This window comes from Colletotrichum aenigma (genome assembly GCF_013390185.1).
Source record: "Colletotrichum aenigma strain Cg56 chromosome Unknown KSG_Cg56_contig09, whole genome shotgun sequence".
In the NCBI taxonomy this organism is placed as follows: domain Eukaryota; kingdom Fungi; phylum Ascomycota; class Sordariomycetes; order Glomerellales; family Glomerellaceae; genus Colletotrichum; species Colletotrichum aenigma.
This window is the reverse complement of record NW_023500915.1, coordinates 3,472,465-3,491,728: the sequence shown is the minus strand read 5'-3', so window position 1 is coordinate 3,491,728 and position 19,264 is coordinate 3,472,465. Positions and strand designations below refer to the sequence as shown.

Below are 19,264 nucleotides of genomic sequence, written 5' to 3'. Positions count from 1 at the left end.
AGTAAGAGGTACGCCTATCACTGTCATGGTTCACGCCTCGCCCATTGGAATGGCGAAGCAGGCTGGTCATTAGAAGCTAAACACGATTGATATACCGTCGACTGTTTCCAATTTCTTCGATTCTTCTTCTTAAGGCCGTTTATGCGTAGGATATCATAAATTACATTACCGTGTATCAAAGACGTGAGGGTATGCTGTCCTGTTGTTCCGCTGCCAAAATGCTCATAGTACCCCTCCCCATATTTTGTGTATCAGTCAGTATATCATGCCGGTTCGATGCCCGTGATGCTTTTCGCGCTCGTCCCGCCGCTCGTCGTCTCCAATTCGTAAATCTCGTTGCTGCTTTTCCTAGCCGACCCCGCCCTCTGCGCATATTCTTGGTACCCGGCATCTTCCAACGCCTTCGCCGAATCAGGCTCCCGAAAGACTGCCCCTTCCTCCTCGTCAATGTACCGCAGTACCATCGTGCCCAGCCAGTTGCCGAACCTTGCGTTGTTGATTGGCGATCTCGGGTTTCGCAGTCGGTCGTAGTAGTCGCGGATGTACGGCCCCCGTCGCCAGAAGGGCCGCGTGAAGATGGGGCTCAGCACGGGCAGCGTCACGGTGACGAGCCCGACGCCGAGTTCGCGGAAGCCCCATCGGTTGATGTTGATCACGGACGGCGCCCCGGTGAGTGTGGACACCGCCCGGATGATGGCTGTCGATATGACGAAGACGCCTGATGATAGGAGGATGGCGACTCCAACCTTGCGGCGCAGGGTAACTCGTAGGTGCCACAGGATCGGTATTGGGATCGAAAGGAGGGCGGCATCGGTTAGAATGTTCAGCCACAGGAGCATCCAGAAATTCTGCGGTCGGAATGTGCACTCGGGGCCTGGTAGTGGTCGGATTCGCCAGTTGTCGGAATATCTAGCACCTTATGTCAACATCACTCTCATTTGATGTCTTTTGCAAAACGTACGGTTGACAACTTAGCGTTACGGTCAGGCACAGAGCGATATATGATAGCCCGCACAACCAAAACAGCGTGATGAGTGTCTTTCGTCGAAGGATTCCCAGCGTCAGGCGCTTATAGAAGAACAGTACGGTAAACTTCAATACCCCTATTCGATGTGATTAGAGCGCACCCCGCGCCTATACTATGCGCCAAACTTACAGATACAGCCTGGGTATGAATACCAAGAGACGAACTCCAACTTCGACCCAAGCTCAAGAATACGAACGTCGTCTTCCGAAAGTGATTTGACTGCGTCCGCGGTGACGTCGATGTTCCCGCCCGTGTGATACGTAATCTGGACGATGTAAACGTTCAACGAGTATAAGGCGAGGTACTAGGGCCTGTTAGACATGAATATTCCCAGTGCGAGAGCCATTGGATAACACACAGGCAGAGCTAGCCAGTCATCGCCCCGAAACCCGCGAAAACCGACAGTTCGAAATCGCACCGCGTATCGCAACAGTATCACGAACACTCCAATAGCATACCACGTCTGAACCGATTGTCAATATCAATCACCCAAGTCGAAGCGGCAAGCAGGGACGCGCGACTCACCCAGACCTCAGGCAGATAAGTGTCGTCCTGTTCCAAGTGCACATTCGAACTTGGCCCCCGCATGATTCCTTCTCGACGAGGTCGGGCATCCGCGCATCGTCGATGGCACAGATATCATCAGCGAAGTAAGCTGAAGTCGGCGAGATATCATTCGGTGGGGGGTGGGGGCAGATTGACGGCCCATTCCCATGGGGCGAGTGATTCGTGCCGACGGGAGAAGCTTGTATTTTCACACAAGATACTGGACGGCGACGGGACAGGAAACCCCCGGTGGGAGCTTCCTTGAATCGCGTCCTGAGGTTTTCTGCATTCTTCTGCTCTTTTTTGCAGTCGAGAGGAGAGACAACGGGCGGTGCGGGGGGAACAATCAGCTGCAAACAAAGAAACGCATCCTGGCGAGCATCATCCCGGTCAAAGGAGCAAGCGACACGTCTAACACGCCGCCCGGACTGAAACTTTATTTAGTCCCAAAGTAACCCAATTGCTACTGATCAAACAGATTTTCCTTTCGCAATTGGAGCTAGGGCCGCCCTCGGACCTCCTTGAGGTGTCACTCGCGAATCGGGGGCTCGAAATCGACCAAGGGTACGGGTGGTGGGGGATCGTCGCGACAGGAATCCCAGATTGGCCACTGCACCCGCGCACGTACATAGCTGCGCTGTCTTAATCGGCAGGGCTTTCTGTGCTTTGGGTACCGTCGTCTGGAATTGCAAAACCACCGATCTTGAGCATGCGCCCTTTGTTAATTGGTCCCGTGTCGATCGTGGAGGGAGCTCTGCTATGCGTACGCATGTTGTCAGACTTCACGGGAGCATCGGGACGCCACGTGGGAGATCAGAGAAACTGGAATTTCCATGAGAGAACACCGTTCCTGCCTCGCATGCCTCGAAGCATACACACCCTGAAATTACACACGCGCTCGGGAACCTGTCACCATCATCAATCACAACTTTGACAGCGCCGGCGACGCATCTGGCCCTCCAGCCCGTCCGTACACAATGGCATGATTCCTCGCGAGTCTCTCCTTGCTGCTCTGCGGCTCGTCCGAAGCCTTAGCCGCTCTGCCGACAGAGGTCTCACCTCTGGTGCGGATTCTGTAGCGCGAGAGTATATCGAACGCCGGCTCGCTGCCATCCCTGCTCGCGTCCGCGTGCAGCAGCACCCCCGTGAGAGCCTCAGCTACCGTCCACAGGACAGACCGCGCATCTCCAACGAGGTCCTCTTGCGAGCCCCGTGTTATCTCCGTCTTGACTGATTGCCATGAGTCGGACGGCGTCCATGCGGAGGAACTCGCCTCGGCAACCTGGGGCCAGTTGTTCGAGTTGCCGAGGAGGGTGTCCAGGGCATCGATGGATTCCTGGCCGCCTTTTGGATGTTTCAGCGCCCGCAGGAAATCTGTTGCCAGAACATCTGTCGTTCCTTCCCAGATTGAGAGGACGCAGCAATCGCGGTAGATGCGGGAGATATTGAGGTACTCTGTTTCCTCGTTCGCTAAGTAGCCGACACCACCTAGAGCTTCCATGCAGCTGTACAGCAGCGGGATCGACTTCCTGCAGACGTACGCCTTGCAGAGCGGCGTGAGAACTCGCAGCAGGGGTGCGATGTGCTTTTGGTCTGGGGTTATAGAGGTAAGGGCCGGGGGCAGCCCTGACTTGTTCGTCTGAGGGTGCTCGTCTAAGCCCAAGAGATAGGATGTGAAGAATGTGAGCAACATGAGACCGTGATACTCTGCGGTCATATCTGCCAGTGTCTGCATGTGTAAGGGGCTTTCTGCGAGCAGCATCCTCTTGCCTCGTCCCGCGCCAACTTGCCTGACCTTGGCATATGCCCTCGCAATGGCTAACCCGCGGCCAACGTAGCTCACAGCACCAACGGCAGAGTGTATCCGCGTGAGCGTGAGAATCGTGCTGATCTCGTTAATGCCGCGGCCCTCCTTTCCAAGTAACCAGCCTCTCATGCCCTCCAGCTCTAGTTCAGCCGTGGGCAGAGACTGGGTACCGAATTTATTCTTGAGTCGTTGGATCCGAACCCCGTTCAACTCCATTCCGCCAGTTCCTTTGGACTTTCCAATCATGGTCTTTGCTGAAGGATCGTGCCGCCTCATTGGCGCGTAAAAAGCGCTGATGCCGTTTTGGGTTCTTGCCAGAAGGACGCTCATCGCCGAGTCCGTAGCACTCGAGAACCACTTGAAGCCGGATATAGACCACGGGCCGAGAGGGACGTTCTCCTCGGCGTTCGCCAGGCCTGGTTGCGTTGACGGTTCGTACGTCGCGACCGTCTCCGTAAGCGACACATCGCTCCCGCCGATGCGTTCAGTCATCCACTGTCCACTGGTCCACGCCTTTGCGGGGTGTCTGGACAGGAGGTGCTGCAAGGCGTTGTCGAGAACTTTGCGTTGAGTGGGATCCAGGTCACCGTTAGCCAGGTGCAACTGCAGCAGTCGCGCAGCGCCATCTTGCATGGCCGACGGACAGGTCACGTTCGATGCGGAGGGGCTCCACAGATGTATCCTCAGGAACTGGATAACGCGAGCAGACGACCCGAGAGAAGTGTCGTATCCGGTGGCGACGATGCCCTTTGCGATGCCAAAGTTCTGCAAGCCGCGCCATCCCTCGCCGACAACGAGTTCGGTTTTTGGCCTCCCAAAAGAATCGCGGCCGTTGCCCTTCAGATACGGCTTGTTGTGTTCAGATTCTGTGACCCATTCGAAGACCTGGTCAGACAGGACGTCCTCGCCGAGTTGGGCGATTTCGACCTCAACACGGCTGACGACATCTTTTGGGACGAATACTATCTACAGTCAGCAGTAGAACACATCATCGGGACACTATTTCTCACGTCTCAATGCTCTCTGAAAGCTGGCATCATCAAAAAATTGGTTCGGCAGGACCGGGAGTTCTTGGAAGAAGCCCGTATTGGAGCTAGAAGGCTTCATGTCGAAGGTCTCAGATTATTCGAGATACTGCACGTGACACTTCAATCCAATGTCTCAAACCGAAATTCAAGCTCTAAAGCCCTCGAAAACTTTCTTATATCTGTCAGATTCATGCTGGAAGGATGAATCCAGACTCCCGGGACGATGTGAGACACGCGGGGTCGGCAATTTGTGGGGCTCTACCGAGAAGTCTGGGGTAAAAGCCGAAGAACAGACCCACAAAGTGCCGGTAACCTTCCAGACCGAGATCAAGGATTCCGCGATGTCTCCACAAATGCGGGCTTGTTCCGCGCAGCGCATCTTGTCGCATCCTTCCTCCAACCTTGAATCGACGCCAAGTTCCTCATTGTCGGATGAACAGTATTTCCCTCTGCGAACCAGACCAACGATAAGCAAGACGGCACGGCGGCTTCCATTTGAAGTCTTGGACAACATCATCCTCCCAAATCGAACGCGTGGCCGTGGCCCACTCACCGACAGGATCGAAACCCCATCTCGAAATCGACCGCCCAGAGCCTAGGAGACCAGTCCGGTGCGAAAACGAAATGAAGCGGACACGGCGCTTGGCCCTACGTAACGATTTGAGGGCATCAGCCCGGCGGCGCACCAGCGCTCAAGTACCGACATGAAGGGGGGCTCTCTAGTCTCGCGATGCACTGCGCTGCAGCCTTGTAGAGAAGGCGCTACGACAACACGATGCAACCAAAGCGGACGCCGTTTGATGAGCCCGGGAGGTCCAGCCACTTCATTCTTCGGTCATCAAACGTGCATGAGAAATTGGTCTCATTTGCTGCCACAACAAGCCCCCGGGGGGCTTGGGAATCGTGTGGCTGAAGCTGGTTGGACTGATGGCCCTGCCGCAACAACACCACACCCCCCAAGGGAAATGAAGAAATGACGTCACTTTCACCTTTTTCTTCCCGCCTCCGACGCGCGCGCAGCCCTGATTTCTGCGCGTCTTGGGCGACGACATGCCCGAAAAGGAACTTTTCCTGAGTCACCAGGCAGGGCACTAGCCACACAGATCACCCCATCCGGGTCCTGTGATGCGCCATCGCTGCCCGTTTCGCCGATCGGGAGCATTCTGGGCTCGTCGAAAGCCACAGCGATCGCCACAGGTTTCGCAACGTCGGGGCCTCGTTCTTGGTGATGAGTCGCGGCGTGAAATGTTCCTGCCGGGCTTCCGTGTTTGTATTACTCAGTTCAGGGTCTGGTTTTCAGGCTCGTAGAGGCAGGATTACGACGCTGTACGTCTCAGACGACAAATATCGTGATGAGGTCATACCACAGCAAGCCCGTCTTGCCCAAACTCCAAAGTCATGATGGCCTAGATGCTTTTTTTCTTCTTGGCTTCAGTGTCTCGGCTCTTTGGCGCTGAACTTACTTCTGCCGCCCAGACGACCGCGCGCATTGGCTGACAACATGCAAACGCCAACTTTTATAATGACTTCAATCTAAGCAGGCTAGCAATCTACAAACAGAGCCAGGAAAAAGAGATAGGCCGTCAGCCTGCAGGGTCGCAACATCCCATCGCGACCCCCGCGAAGGCTTGTTTCAAACCTCACGACCCGGGCTGCCTCCACGCGCCGCCCTATCAGAGCCCAATCCCAGCCCTAGGCCACCCGTCCTTCCCGTCTGCCCATTTCCTCCCCTAGCCATATGACCTCATTTGAATGGCACATATGCAGGGTACCAAGCGCCGCCGTCCATTTCTCGCTGGTTCTGGGCCTGGCCTAGCAGCGCTCACAGACTCTCGAGAGCGTGCCACGAAGCCGCTGCGCGATGCCAGTCCCAGTGACGTTAGCCAACATCCCCTTGTTCCCTCCCTTTTTCTGAGATGCCGGCAATACGCGACCGATCTTGGCAGGGTCTAGCATGTTTTCACCCCCCGTCCTGCAGGAGGAAAGAAGGTCTCGGGACTTGGTTGTTACACTACTCCTACTCACTCGTTTGCTCTGGCGCCGCGTTCTATCCATGTAGTGGCACACACATACAAGCTAGCAAGCCGAGCCGTGAAGAAAAGGCCCTGTTGGCTCATCTCGGCGCGGTGACGAGATGACGGTGTAAGTTTGTCAAGGGAGGTGGCCGCCCATTTCCCATTCCTCCTCCAAACCTGCTTCTGGCCGTGGGCGTCATCCTGATGTGACTCCTGTAGGTCCGATTCAGGCCTTTCTCACACCTCGTGAGTCTTGTCTTGTCTTGGCTCATCCCGGACGTTCATAAATAGACTATCCATCTCAGTCCCCTCCCATCCCTTCCTGTTCTTCAGACCAGACAAACCACCAGCAGATCAACAAACACTTCCCTGTGCAACGGCCACAACATCCCGACCAACCAACTTTACCTCTTTTCTTAAGCAAGAAAGAAACGAACCACCAAAATGGCGATCGACCGCATTGTGCAAATGATCTTTCGCGCCGCGGAGCTGGCCTTCGCCGCCATCGTGACCGGTATCACCGGCGCGTACCTCCACGCCCACGACAACGCCTCCTCGTGGGACAACGGCCGCTTCATCTACACCATCGTGGTGTCCAGCATCTCGATGGTGCTCGCGCTCGTCTGGCTGCTGCCCTTCTCGGGCAGCTTTGTCCACTGGCCCATGGACATCTTCATCAGCATCCTCTGGTTTGTCTCCTTTGGTCTGCTCGTCAACGTAAGTCATCCCCCATACACGAACTACCACATGCAAATACTGACAGAAGCCTTTCAGCTCATTGGTGATGGCTGCGGCCCCGTCTTCGACTGGAGCAACGTCAGCCCCCGCGGCGACGACTGCGGACGCCACAAGGCCAACATCGCCTTCACCTTCCTCTCCGCCATCGTCTGGCTCGCGTCCGCCCTCATCGGCCTCTTCTGGGTCCGCCGTCGCACTGCTGTTGCTGACAACCGCCCTGCTGTCCACCGCCGCCGCTGGTACAACTCCCGCGTCTAAGCAGCAGCTGGGCAAATTTGTATGGGTATGCCGCGAGGTTGCAATCCCTCAAGGCATTGGATATCGTCTCATCATTCTCGTATAATACGCACTGTCCTTGATGGGCTGTGATGCGGGAGAGATATATTTGGATGCTATTTTCCCATGTTAATGAAGTGTATGAGAAGGAAGATTGAAGGCTTCGATTTGGAACACTTGATACCCCCATAATACCCCACGACCTTGTACTTTTACCTACTCTAGTGTAATACCATACTACAATACCACAACGTACTTGAATCAATGTTCACAGTGACTTTTAATCACGTCGGACTAGCTTACACCCGTATGTACGTGTGGTGTCTATCCACATCCGTCAGTTAGAGTGTGGTTCGTGCCCATTTCCTCGCCGTTCATGTCACCAACCCCCAGCTGCTATTCCAAGTTCTAAAGCAGCTTTGCGCCTATGGGCTTGATAAGATAAGCCTGGGAATGTCACTGCCAGACGCGTCGGCTTAGTGCGGGTGAGCCGATGCCGGCAAACAGGCGACCCACCCGCGGGAACGGGTAGGGCGTTGCGGCGGCTGACGTCTTGGCGATCCGGGGAAACGGTCCCACTTCCGGGGGCTTGGCTTCAACGGCCCCGCCATAGCGGCGCTCTCTGGGGCCGCTTCATCGAGACATCCACGACCATTATCTATACCTGTCTACTTCAGCGGACTAAGATATGCTACTTTGAGCATTAAGAGGCACACGGTGACTTGGCAGAGTCGGCTGCGTCTTGACGGGATCGCCACTACTGCAAAACATATCCATCTAAGAGGTTGCGTCAAGTAGCTGCCCATCGTCTCCCATCATCTCCCGTTGGTGATGAGATGAAAAGAAGAGTCGTAGGTAGTATGTTTCTCTTATCAAGGCTAGAAACTCCTTCAGCCGGTCTTAGTGATCCTCCAATTCAAACCAATTTGTATGTCTTGGCGCCTTTTTCGGGCGGCTGAACCAACGCATTAACTGGCATCACCTCATTCACCAGCATATAATGGTGTTACATTTTAGACCCGTCATGAAGAAACTGACGCAAAACATCAGGTCATTCGGAAGTGTCGATCTTGCGTTGTCTAGATCTTGAGCAGTTCGGATCGAGACCGTCTTCACGCCAATGGGTAATTCGGCACCCGACGTGCTCAGTATTGCGCCGCAACAGTGAAACATCGAACCCGCAATACCGTACCTGAGCAGTCGCCACTACTCGCCAGAATAGAAATGACGTATGCGTTAACATTCACCAATCTCCCGCCCCGTCGAAGCTTCTTTTTGAAGGCGAAAACAGAAATCCCGACATCTCTCGGAGCGGCAGCAAGCGACATGAAGAGGATCGATCTCCCGTACAACCGCGCAAATTAGCCAGCTCGACCGCCTACTCAAACACACTGCCTGCCAAGAACTGTACCTGCACGAGCAATCGCCTCAAGCGGAGAGTGAGCAACAACAATGCCTCGGTTGCATGGTTTCCCTCGCTGACCGCCTCATATCGGCAGCCGCCACGCCGTTCCGAAAACAGCCCCCGTCTCCGCGACCGAAACGAAAATTAAAAAAAAAAAAAAAAAAAAACCCTCCAAGCTCAGATCTCCGATCAGCATCGCTCTCGTGACTGGCTTTCGGCCACGGCTGCAATATTTCGACCGATCCAGAACGTAGGCCCCGAGAAATGCCTCGGACGCTTGTCTCGCTGTCAAACAGGTTTCCCCATATTGTTACCTGTGGCCCCCTCCGAGACGACTAGCCCGCTTCGAGGAGATTAAGCGGTCAAGCGGGGGGCTGCGCTCACTGGCCTTAGCCGTTCTCAGCGTTGTGCCATTTGCAGTCGAAATTACGTATCCCATCCCGCGAAAACCCACAAGCAGGCCTCAGAAACCGAGAAGGCCCCTCTTGTGTGTACACGGCCTCTCTGTGGAGTTGAGATCTGTACAGAATTCTACGATCCGCGGTCCATGGGTCTGTAGAAGCGCCGGTCCTGCGGCTGCTAGAGGGCCCCAAGGTACCAGACCGCTTCGAGCTTACCGTCCTTCCCTAGCTCTTCCCTGAGCTCGGACTAGGTGCCAGGAGCAAGAAAAGCCAGGTTTTGTGGTGAGACCGCTTCCTGTGAAAACGTGCGACGACATGCGGAAAACGGCGGCTGGCTTGCATTATTTTAGCTTGGCGGCAAAGAGGGCCCGGCTCTACAAACAGGTCACGCAGCAACGCCTTTTTTTGGGAGGGAGAAAGAAGGCGGGGTAGGAATTTGCAGGAGGGAAACGAGAGGGGTACTGAGACATGAGTTGATGTAAGGCACGGCGGGCTGTGTGAAGCAAAGTAACAGCGAGCTAGGGATGGGAATTGCGCAAAATTCTGTTCACAATGACCCAATTCTGGGCGATCGTGTGTGGCTATTTCCGGGAATCAGAGGAGGGATGAACATAAGGGTTCGCCTTCAGCGTTCCGGGATGTTCAGGCAAACTGGAGTTCAGTCCGGAGCCACAGAACGTGAAAGATGAACAGAGTGACAGAGAGGGAGGTATCTTGGCTGACGAGATGGGTGGGAGGATACCTTGGCGGCGGAAACAGGATGGGATGGGAAGGGACGGACTGTGTTGTCTGATGAGAGCCGCATGGCGTAATGCCCCGCAATACCGCGTTGCTGAGGGGAGCTGGCGCCACGATATGCACAGCTGAGAGGTCGATGACCGCATCGTGTGGGGTAGGTGACGCCACAGTCGAGCCCTGAGAGGTTGAAGGAGACACGCACTAGCCACATCACAATCTCCCGTCATTGGCGCTGATGCGTCACCAGCCACTCAAGCCCCGCCTCACTGGCAGACTAGCGCGACAAGGGGGGAGCTTACGCCACAGGAGGGGCGGATCAGCCATGCGTCCGCGCTGCGTCATTGGCGGGGATGACCTTGGGAGCTCTGTCCAGTGTCTTTCAAGTTTCCGCTGCCTTGGTTCTCACCTTCTCGGGAACGTCAAACCTCAGCCCCAGCACCAGAGCACTTCTTTTCTGTGCCTGCTCGTACAACCGCGCCCCGTGAATTGCGTTTGATCCGCATTTACCCAGCGACCCCGATGTCTTGCAGCTCGTACCCTTTTAGCCCGTGCTAGACCGGTGAGACACGACGCGCGGCGACGGTACGCTATTTGTTCGGTTTTCTGGAGGGCAGCTCTGGAGCTTGGTTTTTGAGACTTTGTACCGTTCGAACATGCCATCAGCGGGTAGTCTGTCAACCAACTCAAGCACTTGAACGAGGAAACGTACCGAAGCTGAAGGACCTAAGGTAGTGTGGCTCAGAGCTTCCCTTTCCCCTCCCCTCCACGTGTGGGTAGCGTACCTGATCGGAGGCAAGGTGTCCAGGTCTAGCAACGCTGCATGGATATGGAGTATGGACTTTGCCATCCGCATTCAGTTTTCACTCCTTCCACAGCCCCAAACGTCACTAGCCACAGATCTTCGCTCCTCTTCAACCACCGTGACCCCGCCGTTGCTCCCGCTCATGACGAAAATCCCTTGGTTTCTTACGTGTTTGTAGGGTCTCTGAGCCAGATCGAGAACTCTGAATGCCACGCCTGTTCGCCCCCAAGCCCTTGCAAGCCCCGACAAGGCAATGGGCCGCCCCATCACATCGACGAGGCTTGACGGAAACAAGCGCCAGTGTCACGCAAGCAAGCCAACTCCCCAAGGTGCTTCCCCCCCGGTCGTCATCCAGCCGTGGCAGGCTGGGCCTGGGCCATCGCCGCCCCCCAATTGGCCAGGGGCCCCGGTCTCTGCCGGAGGAGACGCACCGGCGTATCAGCTCCCTGTCCCGAGTGGTTGACAGATGAAGCTTGTATCCCGATGAGACAGCTGCGCCCAAGACCTATGACGATGTATGAAGTAAGAGCGCAGGCGTGTCTTCTGTCTCCAACAAGCATTCGGGCGCCTGTCGGTATTGGTTGGCGCTGGTGCTGGCAATGGCGTTGGCGTTTGGTACAGCAAGCACGCAGGCACGGTAGTGCAGCTTCCTTGGTTGTTGCAAGTCACAGCGTGAGGTAAGGTGGGCAGCAACTCCCTCCTGCCCTCCGTTGACTGCGGCAGCCACCTCATACGGCAAGCCTGGATCGCGATCGACCCTTCCTGTCCTGATCTCCCACGGGAGAGGCAGGAGGCAGGAGGCAGATGGCGCCTTCTCTCGACATAGCCTCCAGTTCTATATAACCTCCTCAACCTCCCACCCTCACCCGGTTTTCTCTTCTCTCATCATCACAAACCAAGATACCCAAACCACAACCACCTTCACAACAAACAACCACAAGAACCCTTTTCCTATTCAAACAACTTAGAAGTCTTTTCTTGATACCCCAATCGCGAAACCATCCACCATGTCTTCCATCGTCAACAAGGTCAAGGAGGCTCTCCACTCCGAGAAGTCCCACGAGCAGCCTGAGGGCACCTCCGGACCCCACAGCTCCAAGGCTGCCAACGCCACCGACCCCAGAGTCGACTCCGACCGTGACCACCGCGCCAACCCTGCCGGCTACACCGGCGGCGCCAACAACGCCCACACTGCCGGTACCACCGGCGGCCTGACTGGCACCCACGGCACCACTGGCACTCACACCGGCACCACCGGCACCTCTGGCCTGACTGGCTCCCACAACACCACCGGCACCCACACCGGCACCTCCGGTTTGACCGGCACTCACAACACCACTACCGGCTACGATGACCCTTCCGGCACCCACGGCCCTCATGGCAGCCGTATTGGCAACCAGGTCGACCCCCGCGTTGACTCCGACCGTGACCACCGCGGCACCACTGGCTCCGGTCTGACTGGCACTCACGGCACCACTGGTACCCACGGCACTTCGGGTCTGACCGGTACTCACGGCACCACTGGTACCCACGGCACCACTGGTACCCACGGCACCTCGGGTCTGACCGGTACCCACGGTACCACCGGTACCTCTGGCCTCACTGGCACTCACAACACCACCACCGGCTACGACGACCCTTCCGGCACTCACGGCCCTCATGGCAGCCGTGTTGGCAACCAGGCCGACCCCCGCGTTGACTCTGACCGCGATCACCGTGGTGCTCCCGGCTCCGGCTTGACCGGTACCCACGGTACTACTGGCACCACCGGCACTCACGGCTCCTCCGGTCTTACCGGCAGCCATAACACCCACGGCACCTCCACCACCCACTCCGCTGTCGGCCACACCGGCGCCGCTGTTGGTGGAGTTCATGGCACCGGCCCCGCACCCAACACCGCCGGACCCCACAAGTCTGATGCTTTGAACAAGGCCGACCCCCGCGTCGACTCTGACCTCGACGGCAGCAAGACCGTCGGCGGCAACAAGACCTACGCCCAGTCGTAAGCGATACCCGTCCGAAAGCGATCAAACGCCAGCATGCGCGACGACCGAAACAGAAGACTAACTTGCTACACCAGAAACACTACTGGTGCTGCAAAGGACCCTACGGATGCCGCTCAGGTCCCTCCCTCTGTTTTGGCGAAGCACATTGGCGAGCCTCAGATCGCACACGACGATCACGGCCACAACCGCGCAAGACGCAACAGCAAGGTGTCCGCTCAGGACCTGCACCGTGGCCTGTGAATTCGGAATTCTTCTTAATGCGCATGGATGATGGATTTGATACCAGCAAGACTTGTACTCTAGCCTAAATGACCTAATGACTATTAGCATTACCACACTTTGATCTTTCATTATGACTTACATGAATGTGACATGTGAAGACAGACAGAACTGAATGTCAACACCAATGGACAATGCCCACCACCCATACAATGGAAAGATGACAATACCTTAATCGAAGGGTGAGGTGTGGTATCACTAACATGCGTGAATGGTCATTGAAAGTGTCATCTTGTCTGTTAGTCGAGTTGAATTAAGTTGCCCATGGCTTTTTTACAATTGTGTGTGCACACCGTCCAGTTCTGGGGGTTATCCTCCGTTCAACATGACCAGCAACAACTCACGAAGTGGAACACAGTAGGCACACCACAACGAACACAACCCCCCCCTATAGATCGTGCCTCCGAGCTGGATATACAACTTAATCCCCAGCCAGATCCCGCTCATAAATCGAGTGGCAAAAATCACTTTCATATTAACCACATACCACACTCGCAGCCCGTTCCAATGCAAGTCATCAGGGGCGGTGGCGGCCGGAAAGCAGGAATCAACGGTTTACAGGGCTCAACTCACCTGCAACACGGTAAACTACCACCACCACACCTACAAACGACAAAATACCCCCGCCTTGCCAAGTTTGACAAAACCCCAGGGCCATGAGTCGAACGATGTTTCCAGCTTGCGTACTTGTCAAAAACGTCAAAAGACACAAACAGGCTAAGTTCAATGGAAAGGTAACGGGAACAGGGGTGGTGCACTCATTTGCGTTTGCCGTTGCCGAAACCTCTGCAAGTAGGCCCTCACACGCCCTTTTTCTCATATAGCTTTTAGGGGGTAAAACGCGTTTTTGCTTACTTCTAATACGAATAACGTAGTACGTGAGGTATACGCCTAGATAAAAAAGATACTATAAAAACTAATAGAATTAGGGTTATTAATTAGTATACTTTTTATTTAAGTATATTAATTTTTTATTTTTTATTCTTTTTATTAAAATAATTAAGTTAAAATATCTTACTTTTATAAAGTTTATAAAATTAGACGATTTTTAGCTATATTTAGCTAAATAATTACTTTAAAAAAGACTAAACATGAAAAGTTAATAAACGTAAATAGAAAAAAATGCTATTTAATTACTTTAAATCTATTAATATTAGTAGTATCTTTTTTTATTTAAGCGTATACTTTATATACTACGAAAATTGCGAAAAAAGGCACTAATTAAGGTTAAAAAAGGCGAGTGAGAAGACCTGAAAATACTGTATTTTGCAGGGGTTTCGGCAAGGGCAAACGCAAATAAGTGTGGTGGTGGTGTCAGGCCGTTTTTATTTATTTTTGACGTTGCCGAGTCCGCACGGCACCAACCTCTAGAAAATGTGATCGATGGTGGGAGAGGACTTGGCGGGATGGGAATCGCGCCGTCCGCGATCCCGCAATCCCGCTCGGCGGGCCGGGGTGGCATGGCATAGCACGCTTGCCATCCCTCCTCCTCCTCCTCCTTTACCGCTCCTCGCCTGCGGGAAGCCTTGCCTTGCCTTGGTCGACTGACTTTGTGCTCGGCCAGTGCTCAACAGTTCCCTACTTGTTGGATGTTAAGCTCTCCAGTGGCATGAAGCACTTGTCTACCTTGGGCTGCAAACGCCCTCCACACCCACAGGGCAAGAGGCTCGCCATCACTGAGCTTGTCCGCGACCCTGTATATGCCGCTTGGGAGCCGCGTGGTATGCCGTGGGTGACGGCCAGGGGCGGGTAGCACTTGGCTGTTTGTTAAGTGAACATGCCGACGTCGCCGGCGCTGCTATGATTTCAGCGAGTAATTAGCTATCTACCTAGCTTACTTCCGTATCCCGTGTGGCCAGAAGAAGCGTGATGGCGACGTTGGTAGTTGTAGCCAGGCAGCAAAGCTGGCGGGACTGGAATATTCTGGGTTGGATTGGCTGAGACATGCCGAACTAACTGACTAACTAATATGGTAACTCACCTTGGCCTGACTCTGCTCGCAAGCAACGCAACGGCAGGCAAGGAAAGCATCCAGACACGTGCGGGCGGGTAGGCAGAGCTGGGTTACTAGAAGCGCTCAGCGGCAGCTTCATACTGTGCGGTAAGCAAGGCACAGATAGCCAAGCTAGCCCAGCATGCGGCGCTAGTATACGGATGTGCGGCCCCCTATGCGTCGGCCCTTTTTAGGTCCCGCGTGGGCGATGCGAGTGTTTCTTCCAGCTGGGAAAGGAAACCTTCGTCTGGGCAACAACAAGATTGTTAAAGCAGTAGCGGAAGGCAGGGCGTTGTGGCGTTCTGAAATTAAAATCCACCAGCCAGGACGGAAGAGGAAGATCCTTTTTGTTCTGGGCCCTGGGCGCGCAAGAGCTGGCGGCGACCCGGTGCCATGGGATCGTCTTGAGCCCGTCTCGCTCTCCCTTAGGTCCCCTCTCCCGCGACCCCTACGGCCGGGATTTGTGTGGACGGGTAGGCGGTAGCGGATAGCGATGGCGTTTGCGTCGGGAAGGGTTTTAGTGGGTGGCTTGCCTGTCTGCCAGGCCTGGTGACCTGCTTACGGCTAGGTAGGTAGATAGGCAGGCAGGTTGGCACACACATAGACACACACACATAGAAACCCCGGGAGGAGGCCCTGGCGTCTTGATGATATAGGGGACCCTTCCTCTGTAAAGTGTGATTCTGACCGGGATCGGTGACGGGGACAGGGACGGTATGGGGGTTGAAGTGCTGGGGGAGAAGCTTCAGGGACGCAGGGCGCGGGAAGGACGGTGTCATGGCTGTTGGTGTGCTGTGCTGGAAAAGCCTAGACCAGATTGAGGACCGAAGGGGGGGGGGAGGGGGGGATCAGCCCCTGGAGACGAAGGTGTGCGTGTGCCTGGCGGTCAATGGTTTGGATTCAGGGCCCAGATGGGGGAATTTGACAGGTTTTCGCGATTTTCAGGTTTCCGGCCTTTTGCGGCCATCGTGGGACGGCATACTGGGAGTGACGGATTGTGATGGGAAAGTGATCAAAAGCGTGTGAAATGGCAAGGGGGGGTTTTCGCCATCACCATCACGAGGGCGTGTGTGCAGGACGGGAGCTTCATTGGCAGGGGCATGTTCTTCTTCTTAAGAGACCGATAAAAAAAAATTTAACAGCAGCATTTTATTATTTGTTTTTCTCATCCAGTGAATCGGCCCTGGGCACCATGCATGCATGCAATGGCCGCCGCCCCCAGACGGACGGGGACGGGGGGCTTGCGAACCAGAACAAGAGTTGGGGGGGGGCTCGTTGCGCAGCAAAGTCGCACAAAGTTGCGGACAAGTCACTCGACTTGAGAGGTACTTTGGGGGATGGCACGGCAAAGCAAGGAGAGGACGGAACGCAGGCAGGGCAGGGAAACACGGCACCAAAGAAAGGGTGAGTTGAGTGAGAGCGTTGCAGCGCGTGCTGCGGTGCTGCTGTAGGTGCTTGCGCAGGCCATCTCGTTTGAGTGATTCTGTCGAGTGTGAGAAGTGATCAGAGGATGGATGGGGAGGGGTGTGAGGATGAGCACGACAGGACAGGACAGACAGACGGCACGCAGGCGCTGCAGAGACTGGGGGAGGCGTGATGATGATGACTGATGATGATGAGGAGGCGGAGGACCTGACATGCCAGATATATCCACCATCAGCAGCAGCAGCGCCCAGACGATACCATTCGCTGTACAGGAAAAAGCAAACAAGTTCTTACACGTCGCGACGAGTCCCCATCTTTCGGGCCTCGAGCGAAGCGTCGTGCCCGTCGTGCGTTACATGGTACACTAGGTAGGTACTCCGTGAGGGCGGGCGGCAGGGGTTCAATCTGAGGAAAATCTGATAGCGCGTCCCCGATTGCCGATTACTCAACCGCGCTAAGACGGTCGAGAGGCATCGATATGGCATTCTCATCGCGGGACGCAAATGTGAGATGAGAGATGTCTGTTTTTTCTGTTATTTTTCATCGCATTTTTGAGCCTCCCCCCCATCCCCCATCCCCCATCCCCCTTTCGGTTGCTGCGTGGGCTTGTTGCAGGTTCAGGCGACCGCAGAAAAAAAAGGGAATTTGATGCCCACTCCTCAGACCACAGCCAGGCGAGGCCGGGCGCGGCATGGCCAGACGTCGCTTGACCGCCGAGATGGTAAGATGGGATGTGAGATACTGCAGTCGAGTCTCTTTTTGCTCTTCCTGGCTGTCCGGCCGCCGCCTGTCTCTCTTGCGCCTGCGCAGAGGGCTTGCATCCTTGGCCGAATCTGTACAGTACATCAACACCCATACGGCACACACCCCAAAGGCGGCCTCGTGCGTGAGCTCTTTGCGTGGTTGGATCGGTTCGGCAGAGAGTGGAGAGACGGAGAAGCAGACAGCTCGTCCAAGGCGTCCATCCCGCCCCCGTACTGATGGACAGTAATGTATCGACGGGAACGGCGCATATGGGGGACGAGGGCGGGATGGGGACGACCTTGAGAACCTCCGAGTCCAAGACTGGGGAAAGCAAAAAGGCGGGATTGAAAAAAGAAAGCAAGTAAAAACGCATGCGCGCAAAGGAAAAAGCAAACATAGCACAGCTGTTCGTGTCTCAGCAACCTCCGACAAAAAGACGAAGCGGAGCTTTTTTGCCTACCTACCTCACAATCTCACCAAAGCAATGGCGGAGATTGTTCGTGCTTGAGAGGTGTTGGTTGGCTGAGTCGGAGAGGGTGTGTATCTGGCGTTTCTCGTGTAACCAACTACAGAGGGTTGTCTCGGAGGAGCCCACGGCGTGGGTGCGCACGCGGTCTGTCTTCTTGCTTTTTCCTTCTCCATATCCCTCCTGCTTTTGCTTCCATGTCTCTCGCGCAAAAAAGCTGCGGTGTACCCTCTTGGCCCTCCTCTCTCGCGTTGCATCGGCAGAGGGGATTATTGAGTGTGTGTGTGTGTGTGTGTGTGTGTGTGTGTGTGTGTGTTTGTGCTGTATGCGCTGTGCGACGTGAGAGGCGGGTGTGCGTGCGTGCGGCGTGGGTGTGTGCAATAAGTCAGCGTGTGTTAGTGTATGATGTTTGCCCGGGATATTTGTGGGCAAGCACGATGGCCACCGGTGCTCACTCCCGCAGAGCAATGATTACGGACAAATAAGAAATGCCAGAAGTCTCTCTCCCACCGTGACGACGAACGGGGGCCGCATGTCAGCCTGGTTGGATGATTTGAACGGTTCTTTTCTACGTATGGTGGTTGGCAGGCGAAGCGAGGGGGGGGGAAGTAAGTGATCGGCCGGGTCATGTGCGTCTCCATGGCCACGACATCTATCTTCGCTCGCACTTTGGCATGCGTGATGCGGGAAGCGTTTTCCCAGCACCCCTTGATACGGGGAACAAGGAAGGGGGAAAAAACGATGGCACACCGCGAGAAGCGATTTGCGGTCCTCGCCCGCCTCATCTTCATCCTGCCTGATCTCCTTTCTCCCCGAGAGGGGGCCGATCCGCGGGCCGCCGATTAGGGGAGGGGAGGGGGTGGTGGTCGTTGAAGGGGCCGCCGGCGGCATTGTTGAAGATGGAACCATTATCTGCCTTCGTTTTCCTTTCTTACCCATATTCGATGCGATGCGGAATGCAATGTGCGGGTGTGTACGATGAGAGGGACGGAGATACCGTTTCGGAGAGTGTATCTAATAAATCTCGGGCGGCTGGCGAGGCAGAGACGTCTGTGATGCAGCTGACCGGGGCGGGGGGGCGTGGCCTCGAACATGGCGCCGTGATTACGCCGTGATGATTATGTTGATGATGATGATGATGGTGATGCTTATATGTGGCCGTGGAAGTTCAGATACCGACGACCTAGGTAATGAGATAGCGAGACAGAGAATCATGGATGAAGGTGTCTCATTCCGTGTCTGACCAGTCCAGCCAAGCAGAGCAGTTAGCAGGCGAAGTGAAAGCCAACGTCGCAAAGCTAGACTTCAGCTCTGTTCAATAAACCCATGGATCAGATATGATTCCAGGGCCAGAGGTGTGATGGAAGAATCCTCCCACTCCTCAAATCACCAAAGAGCGCTCAGGCCCTTTTATCAGGTTCTCTTAGCGTGTGCAAACCGCTGCCAGGAAGACAACCTCAGAGCGCCGGCCGCCGCTTGGAGTTGGAGTGAGAGCTGAGGGCCGACGGGAAGCGAAAGCTGAAGCTGAAGCTCAGGCAAGCTCCAGGGAGCTCTAGGCAGCTGGAGCT

General features: G+C 55.2%; 4 protein-coding genes across 4 annotated transcripts; 2 read left to right on the top strand and 2 right to left on the bottom strand.

Annotated features, from left to right (window-relative positions):
* Positions 1 to 263: 263 nt before the first annotated feature.
* Positions 264 to 1,615, bottom strand: CGCA056_v013605 (uncharacterized protein; the record flags this gene model as incomplete). Its single annotated transcript, XM_037328849.1, has 5 exons — positions 264 to 909; positions 962 to 1,103; positions 1,157 to 1,331; positions 1,386 to 1,490; positions 1,553 to 1,615. The coding sequence occupies 5 exons, from the start codon at positions 1,613 to 1,615 to the stop codon at positions 264 to 266; spliced, it is 1,131 nt and encodes a 376-aa protein (XP_037172778.1).
* Positions 1,616 to 2,495: 880 nt separating this feature from the next.
* acdh-11 (Acyl-CoA dehydrogenase family member 11) lies at positions 2,496 to 4,487 on the bottom strand (the record flags this gene model as incomplete). The annotated part of the gene is made up of 2 exons (XM_037328848.1): positions 2,496 to 4,342; positions 4,391 to 4,487. 2 exons carry the CDS (start codon positions 4,485 to 4,487, stop codon positions 2,496 to 2,498), a joined length of 1,944 nt encoding a protein of 647 aa, XP_037172779.1.
* Positions 4,488 to 6,867: 2,380 nt separating this feature from the next.
* Positions 6,868 to 7,419, top strand: CGCA056_v013603 (uncharacterized protein; the record flags this gene model as incomplete). The annotated part of the gene is made up of 2 exons (XM_037328847.1): positions 6,868 to 7,140; positions 7,198 to 7,419. 2 exons carry the CDS (start codon positions 6,868 to 6,870, stop codon positions 7,417 to 7,419), a joined length of 495 nt encoding a protein of 164 aa, XP_037172783.1.
* A 4,371-nt stretch (positions 7,420 to 11,790) lies between these two features.
* Positions 11,791 to 13,029, top strand: col27a1b (Collagen alpha-1(XXVII) chain B; the record flags this gene model as incomplete). Its single annotated transcript, XM_037328846.1, has 2 exons — positions 11,791 to 12,785; positions 12,864 to 13,029. 2 exons carry the CDS (start codon positions 11,791 to 11,793, stop codon positions 13,027 to 13,029), a joined length of 1,161 nt encoding a protein of 386 aa, XP_037172784.1.
* Between the last annotated feature and the right edge of the window lie 6,235 nt (positions 13,030 to 19,264).